At 34.2% G+C, this 15,318-nt stretch overlaps 2 protein-coding genes across 5 annotated transcripts; one reads left to right on the top strand and one right to left on the bottom strand.

Annotated features, from left to right (window-relative positions):
• Positions 1-5,580: 5,580 nt before the first annotated feature.
• LOC118751366 (cell division cycle protein 27 homolog) lies at positions 5,581-9,475 on the top strand. Of its 4 annotated transcripts, none has more exons than XM_036486177.1 (6): positions 5,581-5,652; positions 6,033-6,192; positions 6,249-6,334; positions 6,405-6,480; positions 6,542-7,732; positions 7,793-9,475. In XM_036486177.1, exons 3-6 carry the CDS (start codon positions 6,311-6,313, stop codon positions 9,271-9,273), a joined length of 2,772 nt encoding a protein of 923 aa, XP_036342070.1. In that variant the 5' UTR covers positions 5,581-5,652; positions 6,033-6,192; positions 6,249-6,310; the 3' UTR covers positions 9,274-9,475. The 4 variants fall into 4 exon arrangements, with proteins under 4 accessions (XP_036342070.1, XP_036342069.1, XP_036342068.1 ...); XM_036486176.1 differs by having other exon boundaries at positions 5,586-5,739; XM_036486175.1 differs by having other exon boundaries at positions 5,586-5,739; positions 5,989-6,192.
• A 3,726-nt stretch (positions 9,476-13,201) lies between these two features.
• Positions 13,202-14,765, bottom strand: LOC118751369. The gene is made up of 2 exons (XM_036486183.1): positions 14,539-14,765; positions 13,202-14,108 (listed from the first exon to the last, which is right to left on the bottom strand). Exons 1-2 carry the CDS (start codon positions 14,763-14,765, stop codon positions 13,439-13,441), a joined length of 897 nt encoding a protein of 298 aa, XP_036342076.1. The 3' UTR covers positions 13,202-13,438.
• Positions 14,766-15,318: the final 553 nt, after the last annotated feature.

The following is a 15,318-nucleotide window of genomic DNA, read 5'->3' as shown; positions in this document are numbered from 1 at the left end:
CTTTGAGCTCGTTCAACTTTTTTTCCTTGCAACCCTGTGTTTGTTTACATTCTGTATCAGTGTTGGGAAATGAAATTGTGCCTTCAGTACGAAATCTATACAAAAAATGTACTTTTCGTCTATAAATTGTATACACTTTTTAATTCGCTCATATATTTTCTTAGTACATTCCAAGGCACATTAAACAGGTAGTATCAGTAGAGCAAAAACAACAATTGCGTGTATTTTGTTGTTGCTTCTGGTATCGAAAGTGTCAAAAACTGTTCTGAATTTTTTCTTCTAAATCAAAGCGTGCCATGTGAAATACAAAAAATTATAAAAAATAAAAAATTGAAATTGGAAAAAATAAAAATTGATGCAACTTTCTTTCCTAGTAAATTTGTTTGCTTCTCGAAGCATTGATCCATCCTTTGCAAGGCCCAGTAATCAGCGGTCGTGCTGCCGAGTTGGGCGAACGTTCCAAAAGCTGCTATTCAATCGCTTGTTTTGTATGGAAAAAGGTTTCACAAGCAAATGGATTTTAACAACTTATAATTTTCGTGAGAAAAAATTAAAAATATTTGACATTTTCGAGACCAAATAATTTGAAAATAAATCAAATCAGCTGCTCTACTGATACTACCTGTTCAATGTACCTTGGTACATTCCCTTCAAGACCAATGATTTTATGGTATTCATGAGAAAGTTTTATTGTTTATGTACATACCAGAGCTGTAAAATGATTGAATCAATAGGATCTGCATTCACTCGACATTCTTTTCAAAATTTTGATTGTTTGTTTGTATAAAAAAAGCCTCATTCCTGAGTGGCTTAAAATGCTTGAAAACAAATAAACTGTGTTGTGTTTTTGAATGGTAGATTGACATTCAGTATGGATTGTGAATGTAACAGAAGCATTCGCACACACACATGATTGTATATTTAAAATGAATGCACACGTTTTTACCATTCAGTACTAATACTTTTTTCCCAGGGTTGAAATATTTTATACTTTAAAGTTTAAACATATCTGGAATTGAAAAAAAACATATATGTATACGTATGTATGTATTTCAACGCGTATGTATAGACGTTTTCTGACATTAACCCATGGCTAATGACTGGTGCGAAATCAGTCCAAACAAACATCGCAACCCTCGAGCACAAAGGACACATCTTGATACATACATTTACATATATTACATTCGAAACTAGTGAACTGTATATAGAAATATAAAACAGTGTCAATAGAATTGAGTTTTTAAAACTCTTGCTTGAAAAAACTTAAGAATTTCATTACCGGCATCTGTCCCTTCGTATTATAGACTTTTAGAACTATAAAAGGTCTATTCTGCACGTAACCGAAGTTTTTTTAACCGGAAAATTTTATTACCAAAAAATGTTACCTGTTCATGTCACCGCGATTCTAGGAACGTTGGTAATGCTATATATTCAGCAATTCAGCCATGAAGAATTGTGGAAATTCTGGCATTGCATATTTCACGGGGCGGGGCAATATTTTGTTACCAGCTTATGAGATGGTAACAAAATTTACCGGTTACATGAGTACACCAATTGCGAAAAGGGTTTAAAAATTGATTGTAGACATTTTTTCGCAGAATATATGTATATATAAATTTAATTTGTATGATTTTTTTTCTATTAATTTTTTTCTTCAGTTATCAAATTTGAAAACTTTCAAAACGAAATTTTATAGGATTCTTGTTTTCTTTAAAGAGGGGTTGAGGAGTTACATTGTAAAATTTTTTTTATTAATTATTAATTAAAAGGTGTACTATTTAAACATATTTACTACGCACTTCTGCAGTAGGGTACTATAACTTTTCTCACGTAACGGATATTTGGAACAACCAAAATCGAGATAGATATATACTACATTTATGTACATACGTATGTATATACCGTAAATGCCCAGAATAAAAAGAGAAGTTGATTAGTCCATCTCCGTCTGTCTGTCTGTCCGTTTGTTTGTGTACACGATAACTCTAGGAAAAGTTGAGATATCGGAAGAAAATTCGGTACGCGGGTTTCCCTTTATGCAGGGCAGAAGCGTATTGAAAATACAAAAATTAAACCATAACCTGGTCCCTCCCATAAAACGGTAATTTCGAAAAATTCAAAAAATTCAATATTTCCTTAATTACAGAAAACAAATTGCTAAAAAAGTCACATGTTTATTATTATACATTTTTGAAAAATGGGACATATTTCTAACTTTTGAAATCAATTTGCTCAAAACATACATTTAGAATAATGTTTTAAGAAATAATTACACCCGAGCGCATTTGTGCACATGGGTATTATAACTTTGTTCGCATAGGGGTTGTTTGTTGTCTAGCCCTTCAGGTTAATAAAGATTGTAGAAAACGATTTTTGCTTGTGTGGGGTCCCGTTTGATTCCCAAAATTGGAAGGAACTGATTTTTTCAAATTGCAACACCTAATAAATAAATTATTTCTAAAATAGGTTACAGCAGACAATGTTTAATCATTTTTTATTAATATACCGACACCTGATTGGAAGATCAACCTATCTCGGCAGCCAATTCAAAAACGCCCTAACTCAGAAAACTTTTTATGAAAGTCCTACTTCAGAATTTGGTTGAAGAACGCCCTATCTCAAATGAAAATATATTGAAAATTTGCCGAGGTAGGGCGTTTTTGAACCGCATTCTGAGATAGGGCGTTCTTCAACAAAATTCTGAAATAGGGTGTTCTAGAACAGTTTTTTGAGATAGGGAGTTTTCGAACTGGCTGCCGAGATAGGTCGATCTTCCACTTAGGTGTCGATATGTAGTTTTGATGTTAACAAACAAACCAAAACTTGGGTTAAAAAGCGTGCTCAATGAAATGGGTATAAATTATTAAATATTGCACTTTCGGAAAAGGATGTTAATGAAAATAGGGACCAACGAATTTTGTTAAATATTTTTTTTGTTGGAAATGTTGATAATTTGTGGCTTATTGTAAATGAAAAAACCTCCACAAACCAACGAATTCGATTTTCGAATCTTTATTAAATGCTTGACCCAATAGCGACGAAAAAAAGTACGAAGAAATTTGTATCAAAAATTTTTATAATTAAATAATGAAATGTATATGTATGTCTAAATTTAGAACCAGAAGCTCTTAAATTTGTTAGTTTATATTAACTTATATATGTATGTACTAATTTATGCATTATGCATTATTAATGGTGTATTGGTAACACTTATTTGGAAAGCTGACAATTTTCTAAACAGAGATGTTAAAATCATTAATAATTTATATTTTTCATAATGACATTCTAACGACACGTTCACTAAAAAATATTTCTCCAATTAATATTTTTTATTCTTATAAATCCTTGTACAAATTTAAGTGAAAAAAACTGATGATAACGCTCTATTAACTATTTTTCGTGTTGAAATTTTGCAGTCTTTTTAATAAAATGCAACCTGGCGTATTTTTCAGAGGGTTTTGTGTGTTCAAAATATTTATATCAATTGATTGGTACTGAGTGGATGTGTGCACACATAGCAAAAGCTGCATTCATCTGAGTGCTTATTCAGTGTTAAAAGTGAATCGTTCGTCATTCAATTTTTTCAATCTTTCTTTGAATATGGAAATGTGTGCAATCGTATCTACTTTGAGTGAATGTAGAATTGGAAAACTATAAGCCGCATTATTCAATAAGGGAGAATTCAATGAAAACATAATAATATAAAATTGATGATTTTTAATTTCAAATGATTTCACAGTTTTACAGCTCTGGTACATACGTTTACGTATTTTACACTTTTACAAATTGATTCCACGTGCACATGTACTGCATTTAACGCAAATATGTATGCACACATTTTCAGGTATACATCTTAACAAAAAGCATATTTGAGTTATTATTAATGGATAAAAGAAACATTTTCTTTGGATTCAGTACTAAAATTTGATATTTTAATAGCATTTCAAGTGCTTATCAAAATTTTACGAGAAGATTTGACCATTTATCGTAATATTATTCAATTTTAATTATTTTTGGTAAAAATACGGTTTATAATTTAAGAAAATACGTACAAATCCAAGGTTCAAACTTTATGCAACATTAAAAAATCCAATACACTTTTGTAAAAATTTCGAGCTTTTTAATTCGATTTCCTAGATTTATTTTGAGTGTGCGGGTTAGCCCATTAAATTTCAATATAACTAAGTTTTTTAAGATTTCTTTGATGAAGGTGTTGCTAAGTTTCTCCATATAAAAAAATCGTCGAACACACTTCGTATGGACGAAAATGGCTGACATCGTCGACAAAAAAAATTGCCAAGTTCAACGGTAAGTCCCAGCTACTTTAAACTTGCACTTTATTATACTAAAATTGAATGGGCTAAAAACTAAAGAATATTAATAAAGCTCGACAATTTTACGAAAGTATGTTGGTTTTTGGATGTTTTGCAAAGATTTAATCTTGGGTTTATACAGTTTTTCTTAAAGAATACATTACATTTTATAAACAGATAATTAAAATTAAAGAATAATAAAATAAATAGTAAAACCTTGTCAATATGTGAGTGCCGTAAAGGTATTATATTTAAGAAAATCTCTTCTTATAACTAACGAAGATAGCAGGATAGCCGAGGAGAATTCCACTGAAATATATACTGACGAATCCAAAATGGACTGCGGTGTGGGTGCGGGGGTGTTATCTGAAACGCTGAATGTCTCTCTCTCGTTTCGACTACCTGACTTTGCTAGCATCTTCCAAGCGAAAGTACTGGGCATCGATAGGGCTTGTAAAGCACTAGAGAGGAACTGCGTAGGTGTACGAAAAGCATAAAATTTTTCAGATAGCCAAGCGGCACTTCTGGCTCTTGCCTCACCGGTAACAAAATCCAAAACAGTCAGAGATTGCAAATGTGCGTTAAGCTCGGCGGTCGAAGTAATAGACATCACTCTCATCTGGGTTCCCGGCCATAGGAACATACACGGAAATGATAGGGCTGAGGAGTTGGCTAAGGCCGGAGCATCTTTGGATGAATCCGAAGCAGAAACTATAAATTATCCACTCGGACTCATCAAAAGGGAACTGCATAACCTTGGGAAAGGATGAGGTAACTAGAATTGCCTTTCTGTGTGGTAAACCTGGGGCTGCCGCCCCAGTGATGTCTATTTTGATTACTGGGTGTTTTATAAAAATGTTTATATAAAAATGTATTGTGCAAATGAATATTTAACATTTTTCAAGCGAATAAACGCAAATAAAAATCGTGATTTTTGGCAATTTTTCTGAGGGGTCCCTAGGGAACCATAGGGGAGCTAGGTGGTCGGGGGTTGCGTTTTGTCAATGGCGGTTCATTCCCTCTCAAAAAAAGGTGGGTTAGAGGTGCCTCGCCCACTTACCTTTCGCCCAGCGCCCCTTTAACGAACGGCCATAAAGGAAAGCCAACCCGTTGATCGCTCATTCTCTTTTTCTCGCTGTTCGCAGTGTTCATCCAACTTGACGTTTCTCTTTGTCGAACATTCTGCCTATTTCTCGTCGTTCGCTTCGCGTTGCCGCAATATTCGCCACAATAGTTTGGAAGAATTTAAGAATGAAACCCACCCGTAGACGAAATGTTTGTTGTTAAAAAGTGGCAACTCTAAGTTATGTGATAGGGCTGTGTATGATTTGTGGAAAAAGTTAAGTTTTGCAATCTGTATAAAATGAAATTAGAGGCCAATAACTTATAAAAATTGTAAAACGTGTAACTGCATACAATCAGTAAAGTAATTGGAGTTAAAAATATAAAACTTGTAAAGTGTGCAGTCATTGAAAATGCTATTGACTCATGCTTAAGCACCATCAAAACCGTCTGTCGCAGGCGTCCCGAAGCAGAGTTGAAAATTTTATTTTTTCTTGCCCAATATTAAAGGGAGACCTTGTTAAGATAGAAAACGCGATTCGCTTTTTAATTACTTTATTCATTTGATCGAAAGTGTAAACAAACCTCGATAATTTAATGATTAGCTCTTTAGTTCAATATGTACTATTTTTGTGAGACAAGCGATAAACATTTCAGGTCATTTTGCGACAAGAACTCTGTTGGCAACAAGATCATTAACACCTTAAAAAATTGTGGGGTTCAATAAAAACGTTCAAAAATCAATGTTGTTTTGCAGCAATCGAGATTAATATTGGAATAATTACATTTGTCTACAGAACAAATTGCATGCACTGAGGTACGTAAGGACTCTTTGAACAATTTATTTTGATTTATACAAATTGAATTTTGCAGGCACAATTGTTTAAGGTAAAGTTGATGTAATTAGTATATTACGGGCCAGACAATTATACGCAATGATTATACAGGAGCCTGTTCAGGTAATTCACACGATCACATGTGAAGTTTTTCATACCTATGCATATTTTATGTAACTTCTTTAAATTATAGGCCGCCATTTGGCATTGCTTGAATTTTTATGACTTCAAAGATGCTGTTTTCTTGTCCGAACGCCTGTGTTGTGAAGGTACATACATACATAGCATCCAACATAATACTATTTTATTATACTACTTTTTATTTTGCAGTGGAAACGGATGAAACTATTTTCCTGCTCGCCACAAGTTACTATAGATCAAACCTAATACATCAAGCTTATTGGCTGCTTAAAGAAAAATCGCGTCGTTCGCCATATTGCAGATTTTTGCAAGCAAAATGTGCTTATCATTTAAAAAAATATGTAGAATCTGAGTGTGTATTGGTAAATGGTGGGTTCAGCGATATAAAAAATCTGGATGACATTGCGAAAGAATTTGAAGGAATAGCATGCTTCGTTCTGCAGTTAATTGCCAAAATTTGTGTGAAAACAGAAAGGAGTAAAATAGCAGCTGAAGCCCTTCGCCGAGCCATCAAACTAAACCCTTTTATGTGGCACACCTTTGCAGATCTTTGTCATATGGGTGAATATGTAGATCCTGCATCAACATTTCATATCACCAATACTGATGTCTTTAACACATGTCAAGGCAGTGCAAAATCAAACACGCTCGTTTTTTATGGAAATACTGGGCAAAATATATCATTAAATGATAGCTGCAGCCAATATTTAAATAGCTTTGGCAGCAATATCCCGAATTCGGATGTCTTAGTAAATAGTATGAATAACAGTTCAAATTACATATTATCAACACCAGTCGAACAACATTTGCAATCGCAACCACAGCCAAACATCATAACACTTCAAAGTCTTATTACCCCTAACAATAACAACAACAACTTGAATAATTCCATGTCCATGTTACGAGGTGCCAACACCATCGGTTTGGTAAGCGGTAACAATCTACAAAACTCTGGCTTAATGATGCTTGAAGATACACCAGTTAGTTATACTACTGGCAATAATATTGAACAAACTGGCTTGAATACAGCGCAAAATTTTGATACCGGAGCCGGTACGCCCTTTCACAGACAATTCAAATATCTCTCAGCCATTTCTCCTGCAACGCCGAGCTTTGGTATATTACCTATACACAGTCCTTCCGGTGGTGAATCATCCTTTGTTGGTACTGGTCATACACAAGCTAACATAAGTGTCCTGAATACACCTTCTCCACAAACTTTAATGGAAGCTAATCAGGAGCCAAAAATAATGGGGAAAAAGATGAAGAGTATTATAAGCCGAAGGGAAAGTGGCCCTGCTGCAAACAAGCCAGCTGTTTTTACACAAACTGGAAATGTTACTCCACGTATGCCCATTAATCAAGGCGGGGTTTCATCAGGTACATTATATGTAAAGTTTTTAGTTTGAATCATTAACCATTTCGATATTAAAATTTTAGGCTCATTGATACCCAATGCTGCTGTAAGGCGCAGCTCCCGATTGTTTAGTAATAGCGCATACTCTGTTAAAGAAAATAATAAGTCTCCAAATATTACGAGCAATAAGTTTGCACTGCCACGGTCTCCGCCCCGAAAAACAAAAACACGCATGCCAAAAATTGGTTTGAACAATGAACTCATCGAAGATAAGAGTATTAACATAAATGCAGACAAGTTGAACGAGAAAAATGCACGCAAGGAGAAGGAGAAGGTCGAGACAATAACATCTGCGACTGGTCATAATCGTTCTATAGAAGACCCCAAAGTGTTATTAAATAACAGTTTAAATAACGCACAAACTATGGCACATCATGTACTGGCACTAAAGAAACAGTCAGCCGATGGATTAATGGCATTGCTACGAGAATTGGGTGAAGGCTTAAAATTGCTAACACTTTACCAATGTAAAGCAGCCATTAAACATCTAGAAACTAAAATACCAAAGCACCATCTGTGCTCTAGCTGGATTCAGTCACTTATTGGATTAGCTTATTATGAACTGCGAGAATATGAATCTGCTGTTTCTGTATTCAAAGATATACACGAAACGGAACCGCATCGTTTACAATACATGGAAATATATTCCTCGTCGCTTTGGCACTTGCAAAAGGAGGTGGACTTATCAGCTCTAGCACAAGATTTAATAAACCAGGATAAGACTTCTCCCGTTACTTGGTGTGTCGCCGGAAATTGCTTCTCTTTGCACAAGGAGCACGAGACGGCTATTAAGTTCTTCAAACGTGCCGTTCAGGTGGACCCTGATTTCGTTTACAGCTACACTCTGCTTGGTCATGAGCTCGTTCTTACGGAAGAGTTGGATAAGGCAGCAGATTATTTCCACGCCGCAGTAGCGCGAGACCCGCGACACTATAATGCGTGGTTTGGCATGGGCACCATATATTCGAAGCAAGAAAAGTACGAATTAGCTGAATTGTATTACATCAGGGCGTTAAAGATCAATCCTCAAAATTCGGTTATATTGGTACATATTGGAGCAATGCAATATTTTATGCAGAAAAAGGAACAAGCACTACAGACATTGAACACCGCCGCAATGTTGGATCCCAAAAATCCGTTGGCGCGTTTTCACCGTGGTTCAATTTATTTTTCACTGGGAAAGCATCAAGAAGCTCTGCGGGAACTAGAAGAACTAAAAGAAGTGGTGCCAAAGGAGTCAGTAGTATTTTATTTAATTGGAAAGATCCATAAAACTCTTGGTAATGTTGATTCAGCACTTATGCACTTCAGCTGGGCAACCGACCTCGATCCAAAGGGTGCTAACAACCAGCTAAGAGATGCATTTGACTCAGCAGTGGTCCCAATGTTTAGTCCCGCTAGAAATGAGCAGAGCGTGGACGCAGATCAAGAACCGATATCGGAGCATTCGGACGACTCAACGCAAGCACAGCAAGACATTAATTATGATAGTGATGCTTACTAAATTACAAGCTGCGGGAATGTTTTTCCACGTGTATGTATTAGTTCGAAAGTAATATATTCAAAGCAAAGGTGAAACCAAATAATTCGTTAATGCTGCGGAGTGTGTACTTGGCATTATTAGTGAGTTCACTTCTTCGGTTACTAATCGACAGCAAACAAATCCAAAAGATAGACGGAAATAAAATACAAAATTTAATTCTGAATGGCATCCCTACTGAAAAATGATATGAAACAACAATTAAATTTCAACTTGCACTTGAGCACCCAGCAAGATACGTTGAAATTAATTATTTATATATACAGTCAGCATCAAAAATATGAATACCCTGACGTTTTGACTATTTTAATTATATATATTTTCCATACCAAAATTTTCTTATTTTTTATAAAAATGTAGTTCATTCAGCAGCTTAATTAATTTCATATAGAACTCGGGGGAAGAAATATAAAAAAATTCAATAAAAAACAAATTTTGTTCATGTGATATAGGGAAGAAAATGCGCAATACCCTTGACAAAAAAGATCTCTAAAATCAATGGTAATTCTTGGAGACTTTAAATTTGCACCATATAATTATGGTGACCATCCGTCCTGTTTTTTTGCAGAACCGTACTGTTATTCAAAGGTCTGTCCTGCGTAGTTTTTCAAAACAGAAAAACTTAAAATGTACTGATTTTTTCCCAGTGTCCTGCATTTGTCCCGCATTTTATTCGATACTTCAAAATTAACGGCGGAAGCACTATACTTATAAAAATAAAAGCAGTGTCGATAACTGATTGATAACTACATGAAGGTCCTGGATCCTGGAGGATCCTGATTTGGAAACTTCAACCAGTCAGTGCGTCTAAATTTTGCGCGGCCGCGAACAATGGATGGATGATATTTGGTACTTATCGGAGCTTTTCTTCAATAACTCATAAAAAAATCTTCCAATCAACGTAAGTTCGAAAGGTACTGATGTGCCCCTTACAAAAATATATAACTTGTGCCGATTTCAATGAAAATTATTAAAGCTACAAGCGACAAAGTCGAAACAAGAAGATTTTCAATCAACTACACAGTTTTACTTGATTCTTTTTTCATTATTTTTAAAATTCGATGTATAGAAGATGTGTCAATACAGTCAATTTTGAGCCTAAAACTATATTCCACAAATACCTTTACGTCGACTTTTTACAAATAACAGCGAAAATACCAACAATTCATTGGAAAAATTCTGAAAATGTTTCTTTGAAAAATGGGTTTTGTTTTCGAGTTAAACGACCCAAAGTTTGTCTATAAAATTATCTTTACAGAGGTTCACTGTAGAGGTTCGTGTAAGCTAATGTAATTATAATATGTTTTATTATAATTTTATAAATATTCATTTAAGAAAAGATTAATACCAATGAAGAAAGTTTGACTTATGTTTAAAGTTTAAAATGGAATTAAGAAACATATACTATACACGTTTTTGTTATTTTTATTCTATGAAAAATTGTCCTAAATTTTCAATTCATATTTATGTTCACCGTACATATAATACTAAATTTGAATGGGTTACAAAATTGCATACAACCGAAATCGAATTAAAAAATAGAAAATTTTGATAAAAGATTTTCATATTTCTTAAATTTTCTTTGGGGAAAATGCTACTCCCTGGGAGTTACTTATTGAGGGTTTCTTTCTCGGAAGAAATAAATTCCCGGAGGACAAACTCCCCGGGAGTATTAAGAATTGGGCTGTATATGAAATTTAAAAAAAAAAAAAACAATATTCTGTGGTTGTAGCAGCATGTAAGTTCCCCAAAGGGTGGGGTGGGGAGTGTTGCTGGAGTGACAGTCCTTGGCCAGATATAAATCTGGGTCGTTTCGGTTACGTAGACCCGACTGTCGTGGGAACGTGGGAAAAAAATATTCTGCTAGTTTTTGCTGTTAGATGAGCTATTTGGTATGGAAAATATAAATAAATAAAATCGTCAAAACGTCAGTGTATTCATATTTTGTCGCTGAATGTATATAACCGGCAGATTTTCTAGTTGAAATACTTTATTTTTTATTTTTTTATTTTTCCTTCAAATTGGTAGGATATGGGCTGCTTTTTTCGCGTTAAGTTCTTTAGCTACAAACGTTTAATTTTAAAAAATGTATTGTAAAGTGGTCAAGACCAATCGACTATTTGAAAATTTAAACGAGAAAGTTTTATTGACAACCGGAATCAACGATTGTATCTTTAATATTATTAAAAACTAAAAATTCTTCAGTCCCCTACAATTTATTGAATTTAATTATCGCAACATACATAATATTATGCAATATTAGTATAGGTATGAAACATGTTTCGATCCTTTTAAAGAATTTGTAAATATGGCTAATTTACTATCTATCATTTAAAATATATTTTGTTTTTCGTGGTGAAAAATACCATTCTGAGCCGTTGCCGCTGGTGGGGCTTTTATCTTAAGGATATCAAAGCAAAGAAATATTACATAAATCAACTTACATGTTAATAAATAAGTCTTATTTTATTGTTATCAGCAGTCGGTAATCATTAGGTTTGTTCGTCGAACAAAAAATTTTAACGAATTCGTACGAATTATCATAAATTTTACCCAAATCGCGTTCGTGCAGACCAAAAAATTATCCATCACTCAAAAACTGAGAGGGCACAGTGAAAGTTCTCCTGAGAGAAGTTGCAAATTCTTTCTGGAAAAATTTTAGCCAGCAGGAATTTGCAGTCACGAAAAACATATGATTGTGGCACATGGTTGAATTTTCGTCTACGATAATTTGAATAAATAAGTTCGTTAAATTTAAAAATTTATAAACACGGGCGATTTTTGTTGATATAATTAATTTAGTTAATTTCAATGATTTGAGCTTAACTCGGCTGAAAAAAATTGTATTCGCAATCGGATGCAAATGCAACCAGAGTCGATTTAAGAAACGCGACAGCTAGTACGATAAAGAAATTGAAATGTATCTGTTTTGGTCCATCTGAGAGAATTTAAAAAAATCTATAAAAATTTATTATGTTTGAAATGCAACCGTAGACACCAGCTGGCAGGGAAACTTGCAAATTCCTGCAAATTTCTACACGAACGGAAGTTTCTCAATATGAGATAGAATTTGAGACAATTTTTTCTTACTCTCTGATATTTCGGATTTTGAGTGTTGGATAATTCATGCTGGATTTTCGACGAACCTATTGCCATTTATGCCAGCTGGTGATCACGATCAGCTGCAAATGAAAGTCAAGGTAAGTTCTTTGAGGAATAAATAGCAAATGTACCAAACAATAAAAGATTATTTACATTACTTAAATAAAAAATATAATATTTGGCGCCTACACTTTCAATAAGCGTTTGGCCGATCTTCTAGACTTTCTCTAATTTTAGAATTTGCTGGCACCTCTAAACACACCGCTAAAGCGGCCGTTAATAATGTTGTAGGGGCTACTTAAACCTGCCTAGAATGGAATAATCCTTCAATCGTTGTCGTCAAGTATAATTAAAGGTAGGGGATAGTAGTCTTAGTTGAATTGGGTTGAGTAGTCATGTGAAGAGGTGGTTGTTACCTTGAACAGTGCTGAGGTGGAGGTTTCCCCACGATTTTAAAATGCTGATTAGTCCCATTTTTCAAGATTGTAGTGTAAAATGACATTACCAGGAATATTGAAGGACTTTTCTCCTTTTTGTGCAAAACGGGCAACGGAATATTGATAAAAATTTTAAGTGTCTTACAACTTTTTAGCATTTTCAACACTTTTGTTCATGAAGTAACGCTTTTAACAGTAATAAAAAAATGCGTTGCCCATACACCATGTTGCACAAATATCCTTTTGTGAGATTTTGTACTAATAAAAAATTCATCAAAATTGGGTTGGCTTTGGTATTTGGATTTAATTTTTAGTATTTTTTATAGTTTAGATGCATTTTAATTACTTACGTATATATATTTTAGATCCATGCGGATGGCATCCATCGGATACCGTAATAGGCATGATTAAGTTTAAGATAGTTATTCATTATTGTGCAGAAAAATACGCATATAAAATATGGTGACTTGACGAAGTTTCACTTCAGCCGCGCATATGTGTTCAAATTTTTGAGAATAACGTACGATTGCCATATTATATACAGAAGTGTGTTTATTTCTTTAATTTAGGAAGCTTTTCAGTTATTATTTTTAGTCTAATAATATGAATTTTTCTTCGATGTTTATAGTTGGACACTTCGTTGGTACAGCTTCAGGCTGAAACGCAAAAGCTACTTTTTTCAATGTTTCAGTATCCAGTTTCATTATCTTCTCCACCAAATTAATTAAGTAATCATATTGAATATTTAACACATATGCTAAAGTTTGTAAGTGTAAAACTTGCATACGAAATATAACTTTATCCAATTTTAAAATATCTCGTATATCATCGCAGCCAAATACTTCTCGTAACGACTCCGGTAGGGAAAGTGTAGAAGTTGATGAATCAAAATCGAGAGTTTGTGTTAATTCTGGTGTAGGAAAATTGGTTTCTGGTAATACGTTCTTATTATAAACGGAAGCAGGTTTCCATTGTGATGTTGGATTATTTAATTTGTCATCAAAGTTTTGATTAGTGAAATGAGTGGGATAAATTGGAGGTAATAGAGAATATGTGTTTGATTGGATGCTCATTGTAGGAATTCCTTTATTGCAAGAATATAAAGATTTACTTTCCATCGGCCTAGCTGTTACTGCAGTTCGAATTAATGGGTCTCTTAATGGGTTCAAATAACTGTCGATAGATATGGTGGGAGCTTTTATTTCATTGTTCTCCGTGGCAGCAGCCAATGAACTTTTTCTTTGTCCAGGGGTTTTTTTTCTGTGTTATGCGCTTTTTTCTTCCTTTACTAGCAGTTGATGCAACCGCCGCTGCTGATCGATGACTAAATAGTTATTAAAAAGTATAAAATAAAACATTTGTTTAATAAATAAGTTATAATTAAAGAATACCAACTAAAACATACATTTACAAGCAGGTTCTGCAATTCACTAACGAGTGAATTTCAATCTAATTCGCTTTGAATTCAAATTCGAAGAGGTCGAAGTTGACCCGGAAGTGATTGAACCTACCTGATAATTGCAGTTTGATATATTTGTAGATACATATGTATGGGTGCATTCCAAAATGTCAAATACAAAGCATTAGTATCTTTTATTCTCACCCTCGTTCTTGGTTCCTCTGTTTAGATATAGGATTCTTTTTCTGGGTGTTTATTGGAATCGCCCCTACAATCCCTGTACTCACAAACTTATGACTTGTAATATCGTTAGATAACTCTGAGCTGTAAACCTTACCCACTGGTGTAGGTAATCTGTTAAATTTTGTCTCATTCGTGACACTTCCGTTATCTTCATTATCTCTTTGTATTTTAATATCCATATTAGCTTTATCATAACCGGGAGTGCTACCATACACAAGGTCAGTAGGTTTGTTAGTAATTTCTGTTTTCTTCATAAGACGTTGCGAGCGGCGCATATTTTTGCAGAATTTTGTATTTTTTTCACAGGAAGTTAAAATATTACGGGAAAAATTCACTTCCGTTATAACAATGAGGAAAATATTGTTCTTACACAGGGCTCTCACGCATCATACATAAAAAAAGATAATCTGCCTTATTAAGCCCAAAATACAATAACGCAGTGGAAGTGGCAGCGACAGTTTTTCGAAATCAGCTGTTTTTTTAGAAAGTGTGGTGTCCAATGAACCGACTCACAATACAGCAGTGGCAGCTAGCAGTACTGCTCAGTTTAGCCCAAATTCTAAATTCCCTGTCACTGCCTTCATCGCAGCAAACTTCGCATGCTGAATTTAACATGAATGAAAGGCAGTCAACATCTGTTGATGTCACTGAAGTCTAAAAGGCAACAAGAAAAATGTAAACAAACAAAAGGGAATGTCAAAATGTTTGCTACAACAGTGACTGCCAATATTAGCAGTAACAGCTGATTTTAAAAACTGTTACTGCCACTGCCACTCCGCTATTGTATTTTGGCCTTTAAGCCTGATATACAGTTCAATGCGAGCGTGA

Source organism: Rhagoletis pomonella, unplaced genomic scaffold (assembly GCF_013731165.1).
Source record: "Rhagoletis pomonella isolate Grant_MI unplaced genomic scaffold, Rhpom_1.0 Rhpom_scaffold_00660, whole genome shotgun sequence".
NCBI classification, from domain to species: Eukaryota; Metazoa; Arthropoda; class Insecta; order Diptera; family Tephritidae; genus Rhagoletis; species Rhagoletis pomonella.
Note: the sequence above shows the minus strand (reverse complement) of the source record. Positions and strands in the feature narration are given on the sequence as shown.